This window comes from Symphodus melops, assembly GCF_947650265.1.
Source record: "Symphodus melops genome assembly, chromosome: 11".
Taxonomy (NCBI): Eukaryota; Metazoa; Chordata; class Actinopteri; order Labriformes; family Labridae; genus Symphodus; species Symphodus melops.
The window spans coordinates 1,207,273-1,221,687 of NC_136701.1; the positions used below are offsets into that span (position 1 = coordinate 1,207,273).

Sequence of the window (14,415 nt, forward strand, 5' to 3'; positions counted from 1 at the left end):
TTAAACCCGCTATGGCTTGAATTATTTTATACAAAATTAAAAAAATCTAAAAAAATCTGTGAATTTCACGTTTTATTTGAAACGCACCAGTTCTAATTCAAGCACAATTTTTATAACACTGTAAAAAAAAAAAAAATCTTACATTTCTTTTCTTTAAACCAGATGTTCAACATTTAAGACATAAATAGATTATTATAAACCAGAGGGCGCTCGGGGGCCACGTGGAGGAAAGTGAACCCGACCGGTTTGTTTTCTTTGTTTTCATTTGGTCCAAAGTCTTCTGCATGAAGACTCACATGGTTAAATGTGTCAAATAGAAGCTGTAATAAAAAGTGCAGGCAGGAGCTAGCTGCACTTGCTCAGCCGCGGTATAAACAAGTTAGCTTGCGTAACACAATCGCTATTGCGCCATCCAGTGGACGCAGTTAGAACAGCAGTTTATTTTATTGGAGCTCAGTCGTTTGACACTAAACAGCTGATGTTTTCTACATCTGTGAGTGTTTCAGTAGCTTTAAGCTAACTTGTGATTTCCGTCTTAGTTGCCATCTACCTGGGAATCAAAAAGCGTCCGAGCCCCGGGCCGTCGGACGTGGCTGGGATCTGAGAAGCGGTGGGCGGCGGGACCCTGCGGAGGTGGTTCTGGCTCTGCGGGAGGCGGCGCTCGGATGCGGCTGCCAGGTCCACCTCGCCGGCCCCTTTCTGCTGTCCTGCACCCACGGCACGGCGGGGGGCCGCGTGGCCTTCGAGGCCGAGGTGTGCCATCTTTCCACAGGCTCCTCCGAGACTTCTAACGGGGTGCGCTACACGAGACTCTGGGGGGCGCCGCTAGCTTTTCGGGACATTGCCACCCAAATCTCTAAAGACCTTGAACTTTGAGGAAGTGTGTGTGTGTTTTTGTGCGAGTGAGTGTTGATGTGTGTGCAAAGGGAGGGGGGTGGAAACAATCGAAGAAAAAAAACAAACAAACATCGGAGAAGGGGCGAGGGGCTGGACCCGAGTGAAAAGACTTCTCCTTCTGTCTCTTTCATGAACTACCCACCCCCCCCCCCCCACCCTCACACACACACACACATACACACCCACAAACACAGATCTGACCCAGACTAAGCACCCCCTGCCCCCCCCAGCTGAGCGTCTGCACCCTCTGGACCTGGATCAGACACAATCTAGTTGAATCTTTTTTTATTGCTCTTTATTTATTTAACCCACACACCCTCTCTTTTTATACGCCACCTTTACAAACCGCTCATTTTATTCCCCTTCACGGATGACCTGCTGACTCTTCACCACCTGGGGACGATCACGTGCACGCTAACGCCAGTGGGGGGGGGGGGGTTCAGATAAAGCAGCCAGCAGAGAGTTGCATTGCTCTGATTTCTGTACATACAGCAGAGACGAGTTCGCCGGATTAAGGTCAGCGAGAGCAGTGTTGACAGGCTAAGAAGCAGCCAATCAGAAAGCCGACCTGGTGGTGCTTCACGCCACATTCGTGCTCTGCGTGCAGGAAGTGAACAGCGCCATCGTGACGCCACATTGGAGTCTGTTATTTGACCAGAGTCGACCACGTTTGGATTAAATGTTTGAGGTGAATGCTAATGCTAATGCTAGCACTCTAGCTAGCACTCTCTTTGTTTGCAAGGTGAGTCTTTAAATCACAGTAATGCAACTTGGACGCTAACGACAGCAATAATACTCAACTGGTACAGTATAAACCACGCCCCCTAAAAGCCACGCCCACCCAATGCGGGGAAACAAGACGCCACTCTAAAGCGTTCTCGTTGTTTACAAAATGAACTTCGAGTTGTTCTGAAGAAGATTTGAATTTGTGTGATTGAGACCATAAACTTAGACTGAATCAAATCAAGCTCCCATTATGACTTTAGCTGTCGCCCCCTACTGGCCGGGAGACATAATGCAGGCTGCAAAAAGTTTGGTTATTATTTTCAGATTCAAACTCAATAAATGAAATCGATTATTTTCTTTCCGGCTCTGTTAAAGAACAAAGGTCTGAAAAGATTACACACACGCTGCTCTCTGATTGGCTGGGGTTGTCTTGTCTTGTCACCACTGCTTGTTGTTGATAAAGATTGTTCAAAGTATTTTCAAGTATGCGCTGAAGATGAAAAGGCGTTTAAAAAAAGAAAAGAAAAACTGTTCTCTTAAATCAAACCTGCAGAGTTTTAAATTCAAACAGTTTCTTTTATTGTTGTTCTGACAAGATAACGAGACAAAAGGTCAAATAAAGAAAAACGTCTTTCTGACTTCGCTTATAATCGGCGATCATTCCAAAAAACATTTTTTAGTGATTTGTATGGAAGCCCTAAGAGGACAATGTCACATGCACAGCCCTGAAATCTCTCAGACTGAGCAGGACTCGTGCTCGTAGTCGTGGTCGATTAGCACGCCGATAACGACCTCCGTCTTTATTTGAAATGCGTCGAGGCGCTCTGGTGAAACTCGTCCTGTGCGTGTGTCGCCTTCACTGTCGGGGCAAAGCAACTCTCTGTTTACGGACTCTGTGCTGTGCAGTCTCGCCCTCAGCCGCCGTCTCAGTATGTTGATGGGAAACACCACACACACACACACACACACACACACACACACACACACACTTCGAGACGCCCACCCTGTCCTCATCTGTGGCGAGTTGGGGACTCCAGAAGAAGGCAGTGTGTTTTTCTTTTTGTTAGTCCAGTTGCCTTTAAAGTGAGCGACCCCCAGCGAGCGCCTTCATTCAGAACATGTTTGACATATTAAAAAAAAGAGAGAGAGACGTAAAAAAAACAAAAACAAAAAAAAGTGCGAGCGGTTTCTATTCTCCCTCCCTGTTTTTAGTGAATAACGTACTGTGATATTTACGTAGGCTACAGAGGCCATGTTGTTTGGCTGCTGATTTACTGTTAATACTGCTCATGGTGACCCACAAACACCCTCGCCCCCCCCTCGCCCCCCCACCCACCCATCCCTTTATTAACAGGAACCTTCATAAGCCACACCCACTTTTTTTTTTTTTTCTATCGTCACAACGAGCGTGTCCTCGGCTCTGTTTTCTCCATCGTCCACTCTCACATCACATCTTCTGTTTCATGGAGCAGACGCCAACGTGGACCCCAGGACCCCCCCCCCCGGACGTTTCTCATTGTGGTGTATATTAGCATTAGGTAATATAGACCTCAATGCACTTTGCTTTGACTTGAATCAGCTCCTTCCAGTGTACCTGTACAGGTAATACCCCGAACTAGCCACTGGAGGGCGCCAATGTCTTAAATGTGAAACACTTCAATTTGTGGATATTTGCACAGGTACTTTATTTATTTTTTAGAATAATATCATTTAAAAAACAGGATTTATATCAGTCAGTCGATGGCTGCATATAAAATATATGAATATAGTATATATCTTAGAGCTCAAGGTTTATTTATAGCTAGAGCAAGGGGAGTACTTCTAGTTTCAAGCAGTTTCTGTCAGTGACAATGGGGAACAAAACCAACCTGCAATCCTGCATGACTTCAGAGTTTGAAAAAAAAGAAACATGATGCACACCCAGGATTGGAAGTTTTATGAAATACAGTTTTTTAGACATGAATTAAAACAAAAGAAGAATTGGTCAAATGTAGCACCAGGTTCTTTCCCCGCTCACAGAAACAAAGAGCTGACACACACACACACACACACACACACGCGGCGGCTTCAGGATCGCTCTGAAGTTCTTCATGAAATGACGTGCCGTGTGTGTGTGTGTGAGAAGACTCGTTCCGTCGGCGGTCCTGCGAGGACGCTCACGGAGGATAAATGGTGTCGTTTGGTTCTTTATTAACTTGAATTCACTCTGATAATTCCCCCGTTCATGTCGGAAACCCTGGGTTGCATTCAAGCCATAGAAACGTTTTGTCACTGACTTTCGGATCGACGATTTGAAATCAAGTCTGTTTGCAAACATCGCAGCTTAAAAGCTGATAAGTTAGCGTGCGACGACTCGCTCTTAGTACACGACGGATGACGTCGTCTTGAGGTGGAATCTACTGTGAAGAGTCGTGCTGAGTACCTGAGTGTGTTACTGGTCTGCTTTAGATGGTGGACGCTTCAGTGTTAGAGACACAGTATTGAAACACACAGTTTGACCCGTGTGAGTAATTTTACATCCTCGACTGTTGAATTCCTCCCCTCAGAAACAAACTGTAACCTGAGACGGAGAGCTTGTGGTGTCTGAGGAGAACGTGGAGCTGAAGATTAATAAAACTCACTGATGTTGGCATTTTCTCCTTTTCATCTTTGTGTCTTTGTTTAAATCAAACAATGACTGAAACTTCAGACAGAAGAATGACTGAGTTACAGACTCAGGCGGGGAAATTCATCGAATACGAGAAGTCGAGACGTGACGATTATTTTCAGAGTCACATGACCGTTAAAGTTAATTTCTATTTTAAAAACCAAAATGTGTCGTTTTCTTTAGTGATTTCAGTTTGGAATATTCACTAACTAAATAACCTCCAAATTTGATTTAATTAGTTTATTTATTCTGAACATGTAACATAAGACAAAAGTGAACATTAAAAAAACAACAGACTAAATAATGATTACAAACAGTGGGAAAGTATAATTCAGAAAAAATAAAAATAAATTGCTTCACTAGATTTGCACTCATCTTCCCAGTGTTAACTGTTATATTTTTATTATAAAATATTATTAAAATAAAATTATTTTCTTATAATTTATTATTCTAAGGTCAAAAGTTAAATTATTTGTGATATTGATTTTAGGACATATCGCCCAGCGCTGTGTCATGTTAATAAATAAGTAATAACACATAACAAACAGTGTTGAGAAATCGTCTCCATGAAAAACGACTGGAGAAGTTTCCAACTGCAGTCTCATGACGAGATGGAGCCAATCACAAGAAAGAAGGCGGGACATAACTGCAAGAGTGAGTTTGATTGGATTGTTACCGTAGACGAAGCTTCTTCATTAGACGTTGACTGGATACCAATTTAGAAAATCTCTACTTGATGGAAGCAGTTGTTTATTTTTGCATATTCTACTTTTACATCTTTGTGCTCTTTACAAAGAGACCTCAGTATTACTGGACTACTCGTTACGAAATAAAAAACGTGAACGTAATCTTCCGTCTGGATTGGGCGATTGGATTGGATTGGGATCACATGGTATCAGCTGCACTTAAAGTCATGCAGGCGCACGTCTCACCGTTGTTTACTGGTGCTTTTGTCTCACAGCTGTACAAGCCCCGCCCACTTTTTAAAAAATTAAATAACAGGCATCTTAGACACCAAATGTTACTAATATTAATGCGATATCAGCCCAATAATATTGGTCAACAGATATTAGTCTTTATTATCAGATATTAGAGATCAGTCTTTGTAGCTTTTAATCGCCTGACAAGGTTTTTGTAAACGTGTGAGAGTTCTTCATGTTTATGTTAAAATGATCCATTGTCTCATTCAGTCACAAAAGGCCAAAATTGATTGTTTTAAATGGGGCACGTTTTATTGAACAGGATGAACAGCTTCAATGACTTTTACTTTTATGAACAAAAAGTAGGTGACACCACGTCTGCCAGGCGAGCCCAGCTCAGTGGAGGCTGATGTTACCGACACTGGAGAACGTGAACAACAACAAAAAAGAAAAAAAGGTCATGGGGGACGAAAAGTTGGAAGGAAGAGAAAAAAAGAGGTGAGCAGAGTGAAGAGTCTCTGAGGGGAGCGGCTGTTTCCTCTGCACGCCATGTCAGCTGGCTCGATTGCACATGAATGGTCACGAGAAAAACGTCACAATGTCCTCTTTACTTCTGGGCGGGGATCATGCTGTCGATGGCCTCGCCCTTCTCCAGCTTCTTCTCCATCTCGACCATGAGCTTGACGCCATCAACCACCAGCTGGACCTGCTGGACCTCGGAGGAGCCCAGACGGTCAGCGTTGGAGATGTCGAACACGCCACCAACGGAGGCGGTGTCCACGCCACCTTTGGAAGGGGGCGGAGTAAGAGTAAGTCATGGGTTGCAGGCGTACACTAAATGGAAGCTGCCTGGTTTATAAACTGAAAACACACGTACCTGTGCCGCGCTTCTGCAGACGCAGCCTGGTGAGGATCTCCTCGAACTTGGCGTGTGTGCTCAGTTTGGGCAGCTTGACGTGAACGCCGCCACGCAGGCCGGTACCGAGGTTGGAGGGGCAGGTCAGGATGTAGCCGAGATGCTCGTTCCACATGAAGCCGTGGTTGTGCTTCTTGAAGATCTCCTCAATCTAGCGGATGGAAAAAAAACAACAACAACAGAGAGAGTCAGAGAAACATCCACAAGTCTGTCGAAGCTCAGCTCGTTTGGACTCGCTAACGAAGTCTACCTTGGCCAGTCCGACGCAGAAACGCCTGAAGACCTCCCTCATGTTGCCGCCCTGCTGCATGGAGATGACACGCAGGTGATCCTCCTCGTTCACCCACACCAGGAAGCTCTTGTTGTCGTTGTGCCTGGAAGTAGAAGGATTGCCGAGTATGAACAAACGGCGGTCTCCTGATGGACGTCATGCTGACGGCTATCGATCGTACTCACCAAATGCCTCTGGCGTCAGGCCAGTCACGAGCCATACCAGCGCAGGTCAGCAGGGGAGAGACGGGCTTGTCAAACAGGAAGTGATCGTTGATCAGCTGATCCTGCTCGGCGTCAGTCATGGACTTCAGTGGGTAGTACTTTCCCTTGAACTCGCCATCCAGGCTGGTCAGAGCTGGAGACACGTTAGGACACAATCAGGGAAACTGAATGATCTTTTGCTTGGGAAAGACCTACCGCCAAATTTCTTTGCTTCCAAACTTTTCACAACTTACCCTCAACGGACAGCTGCTCAATTTTTCTGCGCTCGCCACGGCTGTTGTGGGGGGGCAGGGTGAATCCCTTGATGCTGCGACCAGTACGGACACGGCTGGACAGGACGTAGTTGGGGTCCAGGTCATCACCTCCCTGGTGAGTAAAGATTGAAGACAAAGTGAGACAGACGCCGCAAACAAAGGGGACTGATCATGACGATCGAGTAATCCAGTCTAGAACCGAGTCTTATAGAGCAAAGGTGCACGTGTCTTTACACATGCAGTGCACGACAGGTTAGAATCGGAGATACTGCACCTTCAGGTTCTCGAAGTTCAGGTCAGTCTTGTGCTTGTCAGTGGGCTTGTATCCACTATGACGGTCGGAGATGATGGGGTCCAGCAGATCCTTGAAGACCTCGTAAGACTCCTCATCACCAGCGACGCAGCCAACAGTCATAATGAAGGGGTGACCTGAGAGAAGGGAACAAAGGTCAAGATGTAAAGCTTACGAGTATGTCAGCCACAAAGATATTCTGTCGTCCAAATGTAGTATATTTTGAGGTCTTACCGGGGTTGTCCACACCAGTCTGGATGACGTCATCCAGGGTGTAGCCGCTGGGTGTCTGCTTGTCCCTCAACTTGCCGTAGATATCCTTGGTCAGGACCTTGGCCATGTGGTTGTTGTGCTTGGACAGATCGGGGAACTCATCCTCAACTTTGTAGTTGAGCTTGAAGTTGTTGTGGGTGTTTCCGAAAGGCATGATTGCTTTCTAACACTGCGAAGAAAAAAGGACGGTGCAGTTTAACAAAGGCTCCACAGCGGACGGAACCGTTCACGCTGATTTAAAACCCAGACCCGACGTCGACGGCGATCTGAACTGCAAACAAAACTCTTTGACTTTTTCAAGATGTGGGATATTCTGCAGGACAGCTGCACATTTTTAAAGGGGCGTCGGCAGAGGAATCCTGGTAACAAGTGTCACTCCATTCTCGGAGGCTCAAGTTCCTGATTGAAATAGAATTGAGGGTGGAGCGCGTTCGGCGGGTATTTTTAGCGCCTGCACATCTGACCGTGTGCCCTTTCTTTCACAAGTCTCCAGCTTATGCAAGTACCTCTTTTTCATTCCTATAGACTCATGTACATCCGTGTTCCTACAGCTTAAATGATGCCACATTAAAACAATCACTGACTTTATTTAATGCTTCAAGTTGCCACCAGTCTGAACTCCCAACAGGAGGCTAACAAGCTACAAATACTTTGCACAAGCCGTGATGCATCAAGCTCTCTAGATTTATAGTTGAAGATGGCTATGAGCTTATACATGGAACTTTAAATCTTTAGTTGCATCTTGCCTCTTAAAGTTGACTCACACGTACACCCATGTGTCCTCACGTGCAGCGGAAACAAGTCGAGGAAAGTCACATTTGGTTGCAGTTACCACTTTGCAACGGCTAGTTGTCTTCAACCCAACCCGCTCTTCACGCATTAATTAATTTAGCATTTAAGACAACTTTGAAAGCTTCCTGATGTGAAGTAGACACTGTACTTCTCTCCACAGAGGTTATGTGGATTGACACACTTTTTGTTGAAACGAAATGGTGCCATCCCAGAGTTAACGTTTTTTGTCATTTGCAATGTTTGGACGGTCCTTCAAATCTGCACACGTCTCAAATATGTCCTTCTCTACTAAACGAGTCATCAGTGATAGTTCTTTACCTGCACACGAGACAAGAACAGAGGTAACAGTCCTTTGGGATCAGATCCTGTTCACCGCAGCCAAAATATGGTCACCCAACTCGTGGGGGCTTTGCTCCCTGCTTATATACTCGGCACACGCTCAGTCATTGGCTTGCCATTTTAGTGCCTGCTGCGTCCTCATTGGTCAGATTGCCTGCAGTGATACTCTGAACAGTTTATGAAAGGGACGCATTTATCCAAGACGGCACCCACACCCCGTCGCCCCCCTCAACCTCCCCTGGCCCAAACATAGCGCCAGTTGGACAGTGGGAGTATCTAGTGTGGGGGGGTGGGGGGTCAAAAAGGGTTGTGTGGGAGGGTTGAAGAAACTGTAGTCGATTACATGTTGAACAGGTCAGAGGTCAAAGTGTCAGGTGTGAAGGTTGTTATTATCTTTAACTCTTATAGGGTTGCAATGTCCGAAGCAGCATTTCTTTCATTCAGTTGGTTTAAATCAGGGGGGTCCAAAGCGCGGCCCGGGGGCCATTTGCGGCGAAGAATCAGAAGATTTTGTCCAATGGCCTCATTGAGTGACATATTTTGTTAGTTTTATTTTTTATGTTAGTGAGCTGATATTCATAAAAATTTCTTTCTTTCTTTTTTTTTTTTACAGTTTTGATTATTTTCCACATTTTTTATCTTTTATTATATAACTATGAAAATGAACCTTAGCATAATTTTTTTTCAAACAAGCAGACTGTTTGTTTGTTTAACCATTTAATAACCTGAGCTAAACACAGAAAGCTTTTACAAAAAAAAATAACCTCGTTACAGACTTGATTCTGAGAAAAACAAATAAAAAGAAGAACGAAATAATCAAAGTATTTATTTTCCTTTTATTAAAGGGTTTTTTTGGTGAACTTTTTGGTTCTGATCTACAAAGCCCGACTATTTAAAAAAATAAATGAGAACACAATGTGCTCAATGTGTGTGTGTGTGTGTGTGTGTGTGTGTGTGTGTGGGGGGGGGGGTGTTACTACACGTGCACATTAATTAAAGTACCAGAAAACGAAATAGTGAATCCTAATATACATTGTCCGATATACCTTCACATGTACAGAGAGGACAAGTGGTCCAACATGCTCTTTGGGCCTGTGCAGTCATCTCGTCCACTGAGCTGCCAAAAGAGCAACTAAACAGAGCATGCTTTGGTGCAGTGGATGAACTACAAAGGGTTAAACAGGGACTCAGTCTTTGAAACACGTCACATGACCTGATTGTGAAACATATGACAAACTGTATACAGGCAGATGTATGTATGTAGCATGTTTCAGTAAATATAAAGAGTGTAACATATTTAACACATGAGAGATGCTCGCAGCTCGTCACCAGTAAACCTTTAATCTTTAATGACATTTACTTCAACAAATCCAACATGGAGTCTTTGTTGTCAAAAAACTTTTTTTTTGGAAATACAAAATCTCAGGAGGCAAAACATTAAATGTTTGCTCGTAGCTAAAATGCTAATCATGATGCTGCTGACGCTGATTGATGCTGTAGTTTTTAGTGTTAGAATGAATGAATGTATGATGCAGTGCGTACTGTAGTACATCTTGTGTTATGATAAAGGTCAACAGGCTGACGCAGACCATCGAATACAAGGCTTTAAAAAGTCTGACTTTCCCCGAGCAAAACATTTTATTTATTTATTTTTTGCAACATTTTTAAGAGTGCAAAAAGTGAAACTCTCACGTTTGTGATCTGAACATCGCGAGATCGTCGTCATAAATATCGAACATCTGGTGTCTTTTTTTAAAGATTTATTTTTGGCGTTTTTATGCCTTTATTGTAGAGGGAGGACAGTGGATAGAGTCGGAAAGGGGGAGAGAGAGTGGGGAGAAACATGCGGGAAATGGGCCACAGGCCGGACGCGAACCCGGGCCGCCCGCGCGCGAGGACTGAGCCTCAATACGTGGGGTCGCGCGCACTGCCGCTGCGCCACCGGCGACCCCCTGGTGTCTTTTTTAAAACCTTAAAATCATTTAGTCACAATCAGACACGTTTAGCTTGATGCATTTCAAACACAGTGAGTTTAAATAATCTGCACCTGAATCCAATGAGTAAAAACATTTTTAAAAACTGACACTCAGAGGGGTTTATAAGTGTCTGATTCTCTCAACGTATCACAGAGATGAATCCACTCATCACTGATCCAACTTATCAACCTTTTAGTTACAGAAGAAGAAAATCCTTTTTCAGATGTTATTCAGCGCATAATGAAAACATAAGTACAAAACACAGCAGTTTAGTTTTATTTCACTCCATATTTAAGGAAACAAAAAATATCAGGCTGGCGTGATTTCTTCTTCTTCGGGCCCGAGCACCGACCTCGAATCGATTTAGTCTCAGGAAATCTTTTCAGACAACATTCTTCATGCGTGATCGACAAAAGACCTGAAATTCACGCCGCTCCACGTGCGTGTTCTGCCGCCAGTTTACCAAAGGTTGACTGGATAGAAATGTCCACGGAGGATTCATGGAGTCAAACACTTTGTTTCATGATGCCGTGAGTGGCGTTAGCTCCATTAGCTGTGTGTGTTAGCGGTGTTCTCTCACATGTCTAACACTATTCTACCAATGCACCGTGTGCAGCTGCTGCAGGCGCTGCTCCAACACGCAACAATTCAAAGTTTTTGTTTTTTTTATTACGTCCAGCAGCTAACGCCAAAATGTCTTCTCTCTTCTTTAAATCGACTCATCGTCCGTCTTGTTTTATTCTGATTATATTCCTGACGGGATCACACAGAGTGCTTTATGTGTGCAGCTGTGTTTGGACGATGAAGGGAAACTGAAATTAGTGACAGATTGTTACGAAATGTTTACATTTTTTAATGAATTAACATTTTGTTTGGAGTTCAAAAAAAAAAAAAAAAAATTTGACAAACTACAATTGGGTTTTTTTGTCAAACACAAATTTTGATTTCAGAGGAAATGATGCTAAACTTATAAATGAAAAATAAAATAAAAGAAAAAGCCTTTGCAAAATCATTTAACAAGACAGGAGAGCAGCGTGTTCACCTGAAACGTAAAGGTAAACTCCAGCACGCCGTCCAACTTGTAAACAATCGATTATTGGATCGTTTCAAACATCACAAATACAAACACGTTATTCTTTAAAACACAGAAAAAATAAAATAAATAATAAACATAAAACTTTATAAAGGAAACAGGTTGTTCTTTCTTTCTGTTTATTCGACAGCTTTGTTTACTGAGCTCCGTGGTCTCTGTCCTTTTCAGGAAGTAAAGACCAAACAACATCTACTCCTGCTGTTTGGACCACCGTTTGAGAACGGAGCCAGAAGTGACTGTTTCCTATCAAGAAGAGGACACTCATCGTAACGCCATGATCCTGTTTGACAGCTCGACTTTTCATCCCGATCAACCGAATGAAACGATGATCTAAACGGGAGCTCATTCACAAAATGAACAACGTGATGCGTTGAGCGATAACTGATGGGGCGTATTCGTCAAACTGAAAATATGGACATTTTTCTTCCAGATTTGATAAATCGGATTTGTTTGTTTCGCAACCAGTGGAGTCGCCCCCTGCAGGCCATTAAAAGAACTTCAGTTTGAATCAAGCAGGAACCTCCGCTCCAGAAAAATGAAGCCGATGCTGAAGTGCAAAATGCTGCAGTTCATCGAGTGTCCACTAGGGGCTCAATGCAGGAAGACGGGAAGTAAAAAAAAAACCCTGTTTTTACAGCGTAAATCAACATGTTTACAGTAAGGTAGAAGAAACGAAGGAGGTCTGATTACAATCGATAAACTAAACACCATCAATGATCTGATTCGTCCAGGTGTGAAATGCTTCAGGTACAGAAGAAGGTGTGACAGGGATCTATGAGAGGGTTTTCACAGGCACATTTCCAACAGGGGGGATCCCATCACGAAGTCTCCGTGGGACAGGACGTCCCAGCTGTCTCTGACGGGCAGCTGACCGGCTCACACCTGCTTCTTCCAGTTCACCGACCATAAGCACCCGGCCCCGCCCCCTTCTTTAACCCAGCCCTGCAACACACTTCAAGCATGAACTTTACCCCCCCCCTGCCCCCCCCCCCCCCCCATGTGTAACCCTGCAGAGACGTTGGTGAGCTGCAGAGTGTTGGACGTTCACGCTGCCGTCGACCCGTCTCCTGTTACACAGCTGCCTGCCGCCTGTCCTCCAACCAATGGGAGGCCGTGAAGTGTGGTTATGTTGCACCGACAAGGACTGATATCTGAAACTGATCAAATCCAAAATCACTTTAATTTACAGGTTTGATTAAACAGGTTTAAGATTTAAAACATACTTTTCCTGCAGGCGTGTGGTCGGGTGATTCGTGTCTCTCTCCTGCAGCTGTCTGTGTGTCGAGGACACCGTGTCTTCACCAGAGACGTCTCAAATGTCCCAGGAATGGACGCACCAAAGACCACGTTCACAGTTTCAGTATTTTTCTGTTGAGGAATTTTTTTTTTCTTCTAATTTTTTTACATTTTTTGGTAATTTTGGAGCATTTTTTTTATCGGGTCCCCTCGTGGTATTTTTTTATATTTTATTGGACATGAGACAGTTTGAAAAAGACCACTCCTCTAATTTGTCGTGTTTTCATGACTCGCACTTTTTATTGGGTTTATTGTATTTGGTAAAACTCACCCGGCGTTGGTGACGGTGTTCTCGGGTTGATATAAATATAGAGACATGTTTCAGGAGAGACAGGACGTTACATAGAGTCATAAACATGGGAGAGAGAGAGAGAGAGAGAGAGAGAGAGGGAGGGGAATGACATGCTTGTAGGAGTCACAGGTCAACCCGCTCAACAAACCCTTTTCCTTTATTAACATATTCTTTGTATTTGTTCAGTTTGATTCACCTCGTGTGCGTTTATGGAAATGTCTTTTATTATTTATGGTTAGGATGATTTTATTTATTTATTTTCATTAATGTTTTGGGTTCCTCTTTTTAAGACACTTTGTCACGTTTGTTTTGTTCATTTTTTTTATTCAAACTTCAATACTGAATTAAAACCGCAAGCGGTGATGAAGGGACCGAAGCACCCCGCGCATGTCGGCGCGTGTCGCGACCGCGAGAGTGTGACCGCAGGAGTGCAGCCGCGACACGAGGCCAAGCAGCAGGCCTTACAGTAATCGAAGGTTAAAAAATAGGAGTGTGCCGAGACATCAAAGTTTGATGGTACGCCGTGGCCACGCCCCTTGACGAAATAACGTGCAGAGCACAACGAGAGATCTTCAACACGTCTAGAACACACTAAGATTGAGTTTGCGATGATCAGATAAACGCTTTTGGAGTTCGTTCAGATAGCTAACCTGTAAACCGCGAATTTCAGCCATTCAAAAAAAATATGGCGGACTTCCTGTTGGGTTTTGACCATGGGTGTAAGAGGATTTTATGTAGCTCCTGACATGCCCAATGAGCATAAAAAATCTCATGCATGTAGGACAAAGAAACCTCCATGGGGAGGCCATTTTGAAAATTTGAAGGGGGCACCACTGAGTCATTTTGCGTATTTTTTTTTACGAAATGGCAAAAATATCAAATTTTTCGCCAGACCCGATGACTTTGGAGATTTTGATGAGTTTTCATTCACGTTCAAGCCGTCAAAAATGGCTCCAAAGAGACGGAAGAAAAAAAAAAGAAAAATAATCATTTGGGTTACAATAGGGTCCTTCGCACTGGTCAGTGCTTCGGTCCCTAATTAAGTATCGAACATCGATACTTGTTACCACGGCAACCAAAGTTAACGTCCTACAAACCCAATGTTGGGTGTTTCCTTGATAGTTTTTATTGAAGCAAAAAATCAGACATACACCTGTCCAAATGTCCTCTCCTCTGATGTCTGTCTATAAGAGACAGACACAGAACA

General features: G+C 43.8%; 2 protein-coding genes across 2 annotated transcripts in view; one reads left to right on the forward strand and one right to left on the reverse strand.

The window, feature by feature from the left end:
- Positions 1-730, forward strand: part of mark4a (MAP/microtubule affinity-regulating kinase 4a) — a 29,454-nt gene extending 28,724 nt beyond the window's left edge. The window contains 1 exon segment of the mRNA XM_079356297.1: positions 540-730. Within this exon segment, the coding sequence (XP_079212423.1) occupies positions 540-604 (65 nt within the window). The 3' untranslated portion in view covers positions 605-730.
- Positions 731-5,476: 4,746 nt separating this feature from the next.
- Positions 5,477-8,687, reverse strand: ckma (creatine kinase, muscle a). The gene is made up of 8 exons (XM_079356591.1): positions 8,531-8,687; positions 7,382-7,589; positions 7,130-7,284; positions 6,835-6,967; positions 6,563-6,734; positions 6,357-6,480; positions 6,068-6,257; positions 5,477-5,976 (listed from the first exon to the last, which is right to left on the reverse strand). Exons 2-8 carry the CDS (start codon positions 7,572-7,574, stop codon positions 5,798-5,800), a joined length of 1,146 nt encoding a protein of 381 aa, XP_079212717.1. The 5' UTR covers positions 7,575-7,589; positions 8,531-8,687; the 3' UTR covers positions 5,477-5,797.
- Positions 8,688-14,415: the final 5,728 nt, after the last annotated feature.

Bases quoted from the DNA above. Each gene is read 5' to 3' on its own strand.
- ckma (XM_079356591.1), bottom strand. From the start codon at position 7,574: ATGCCTTTCGGAAACACCCACAACAACTTCAAGCTCAACTACAAAGTT. The intron at 6,968-7,129 runs GTGCAGTATCTC...TTTACTCACCAG, and splicing joins TGAACTTCGAGAACCTGAAG to GGAGGTGATGACCTGGACCC. The intron at 5,977-6,067 runs GTACGTGTGTTT...CCCCTTCCAAAG, and splicing joins TCTGCAGAAGCGCGGCACAG to GTGGCGTGGACACCGCCTCC.